A 3,094-nucleotide genomic window follows, 5' to 3' on the forward strand; every position below is an offset into this window, starting at 1 on the left:
ACCCTAATTAGCCCCATTCTTTTCATCAACACTTTGATCAAGAATGTCAGAACTCATTTCTGATTGCACCCATCGGATCATGGTAAGAGCGTCTAGTAGCATCGCCCCATGATCCCCTAGGTATCACTGATAGTGCCTACAAGAACCAGTCGATTATGATTAACGTACAGTACGGTCCCTTCATCTCGTATATCCCGATCGAATCTGCAACCATTGGTTCATCGAGGGTTGCTTATTAATTCGATAACTATGTGTTACATATAATAGTGGCATCGCGTGTATTATTGGAGAACTCCTTCTCCAATGTACATCTCATACTCTGGCCAGAGATTCCATGCACTATTATTACATCAGATCACATAGGATATCCACACCTGTAGGTGAGCGGTGAATCCCCGACTACAATGCACTGGCTCCTATATGTGTCGCAACTGTACCCAACCTCGCCACCTGATGACTCTCCTGGAGCCGGTAAACGAGTCAAATCACAGCCCTAGCATATAGAGCCTCAGTGTTGTCCCGGGTCGTAAGGACTAATGATGTACAATCATAACCACGGACTTATCCTCTCGATGAATGATAACCCCTTGGAAAGTTCGAGGGAGGGTTGTTCGGCATAATCATCATATGACTACCCATCTGTATGTTTGGACATCTCTATGCCCTTACCAAGAAACGCAGTACACAACATCACATATGCTAGTCTCGAGCTCAAGCGACCTTTATCCATGTTTTAGGCGGCTGAATCGACTAGGAACGAATTTAGAATATGCAGTGTTTACAAATGAGTTTCAACATCGAATTACGATTCATTTGTATTAAAGCATAATCAAGGACTTTATCTATGCTGCTTGCATGAGTATACAGATAAAGTATAACGAAACCATGAAAAGTTAAATTATATTAAAATAAAGATTGTTTATTACACTTGAGTCAATAAATTTCCCAGCCAACAGTTGGCTTACAGGGCATCTACTCTAATAAAATGAAGTCTATTTTAGGATTCTCAAACAATAAGAGGCTATTTTGCCATCAACTCCGGTTAGCTGCAGTGGGTATTGCATCTGCCATGGGCGGTATACCCGGGTAACCCAATTTTTTTTTTTGCAAAAAATTATATGTAAATTTTGTATAATTTTGAAATAATATAATATTGGATTGGGTAGATCAATTTAAAATATTAAAAGATAGTATAATTTAAAATTCTAGATCGGACAGAACCATACATCTCCATGTCTAGCTAATAAAGAAACAATGAATTCATGTGGCCAAATTTTCTCTTTACTTTCAAAGTATTTTCCTGGTATCGGGCACATCCACCGGATACATATGGATTATGTCACTCCATGCATTGGTTTCATCTCCCTCAATAATATTACTGCCAACACATTTCCACACCGCACTGTTACACTTGAATCCACTCCCGAATGCAAGCTGCCACACCCTCTCCCCTTTTCTTATCCTCCCTTTAGCTTCCATATAGCTTAGTTCATACCAAATTGACGAAGAAGAAGTGTTACCAAATCTGTACAGAGTCATCTTCGAAGCCTCGACGTCTTCCGTCTTCAGCTTCAGCCTCTTCTCAATCGCCAGGATCACAGCTTTACCACCAGTATGTATGCAGAAATGTTCAAAAGCTTGTCTGAAATCCGGTATATAAAATCGACCCTTGTCCAAGATCGTCATCTTTTGCAGAAATAGAAACATGACATACCGAAATTGTTGAGAAAATGGCAACACCTTAGGTCCCAATATGGCCATGTTTGCCTTCATTGCCTCTCCTGCCACGCTTAATATGTCCTTTGAAATAGATACTCCAGTTTTATTCGCGTGGTCTTCTTCTTGGTAGATACATGTATAAGATTTATCGTCCCTAGCTATATTCGTTCGAACTACGTGTTGTAACGTATATTTCGCTTTCCTTCTGTCTTGAAATCTGCTGGACATTAATATAGCGGCACCCCCCATTCTGAACAAGCAATTGGAAAGCAGCATCGAACGGTTCGTACCGGTGTACCAGTTCATGCTCATGAACTCGGTGCTCAGAATAAGGGCCAGCGAGTTCCTATGAACCCTTAAAAGATCTCTAGCTAGACCTATAGATATTATTCCAGCACTGCATCCCATTCCAGAAAGGTTGAAACTCATGATATTGCTTCTCATTTTGAACTTGTTTACGACCATTGCTGCAAGTGATGGTGTGGCAGAAAACGTACAAGAATTTATGATCAAAATGTCTATTGCTTTCGGGCGTATGCTTCTCTTGTCCAAAAGTTCCTTGACAAGAGAAAAGATGACCATTTCCGCCTCATCTTTGTTGAATGAAAGGGACTTGGTGATGGGAACTCGGAACAAGGATGGGGCGATCGACGTTTCGTCGCTGAAGCCTGATTTTTCAAGAACCTTGATCTGGAATGCCACACTGTCATCATCGAACTGGTCGTCCAGCTCGATATACTCGGCATATAATGACATCGGTGTACGACAAGAGTAGGGGGGCTTGTAGCAAGTGTAATCGAGCAAATATATCACGTTTTTCTTCCAGAATATGTGATATAATAAGGCCACAACCAAGATAAAGCACACCCATGCCCATGTATGATTATTGTTAATTGCAAGATAAAAAAGATAGGTGTTTTGTGAAGATACTGCCATTTGAAAGATGGGTTTCGAATTGTGTTTTATGATGATTTTTTACGAGCTATATTGTTTGGAGATGAGAGTTGTTTGGTAGGCGTGAAAATGGAGGGACATGACAAGCACTCACTCATATTGTGCTTGTTTCAAGGGGGATATATTCTGCACGGAAGGGGAATTCTGTTTTGGAGTCATGTTCTGCATTAATCAATTGAATTATTATTATTATAAATTTTTATCTCACCGCTTGCTACTTATTTTCCTCCATTTTTTTTGTCACTTTTCTTAAAATCTCCCTCTTCTATTTGGTTTGCCAAATTCATCACATTTTTCGTCCCTGCCATCAACTCTCGGTTAGTTTTTTTTAAAAAAAATTATATATACAAGTTAGTTTTTAATTTAGACCAAAAAGTTAAAAACTCATTTTCGTCCCTTATGTTCACCATTTCTTCCAAAA

The 3,094-nt window shown here is 39.6% G+C and overlaps 1 protein-coding gene across 1 annotated transcript; it reads right to left on the bottom strand.

The window, feature by feature from the left end:
* Positions 1-1,231: 1,231 nt before the first annotated feature.
* LOC140814682 (probable 3-ketoacyl-CoA synthase 21) lies at positions 1,232-2,701 on the bottom strand. Its single transcript, XM_073173736.1, has one exon. The coding sequence runs from the start codon at positions 2,653-2,655 to the stop codon at positions 1,288-1,290; it is 1,368 nt and encodes a 455-aa protein (XP_073029837.1). The 5' UTR covers positions 2,656-2,701; the 3' UTR covers positions 1,232-1,287.
* Positions 2,702-3,094: the final 393 nt, after the last annotated feature.

This window comes from Primulina eburnea, chromosome 15, assembly GCF_022965805.1.
Source record: "Primulina eburnea isolate SZY01 chromosome 15, ASM2296580v1, whole genome shotgun sequence".
In the NCBI taxonomy this organism is placed as follows: Eukaryota; Viridiplantae; Streptophyta; class Magnoliopsida; order Lamiales; family Gesneriaceae; genus Primulina; species Primulina eburnea.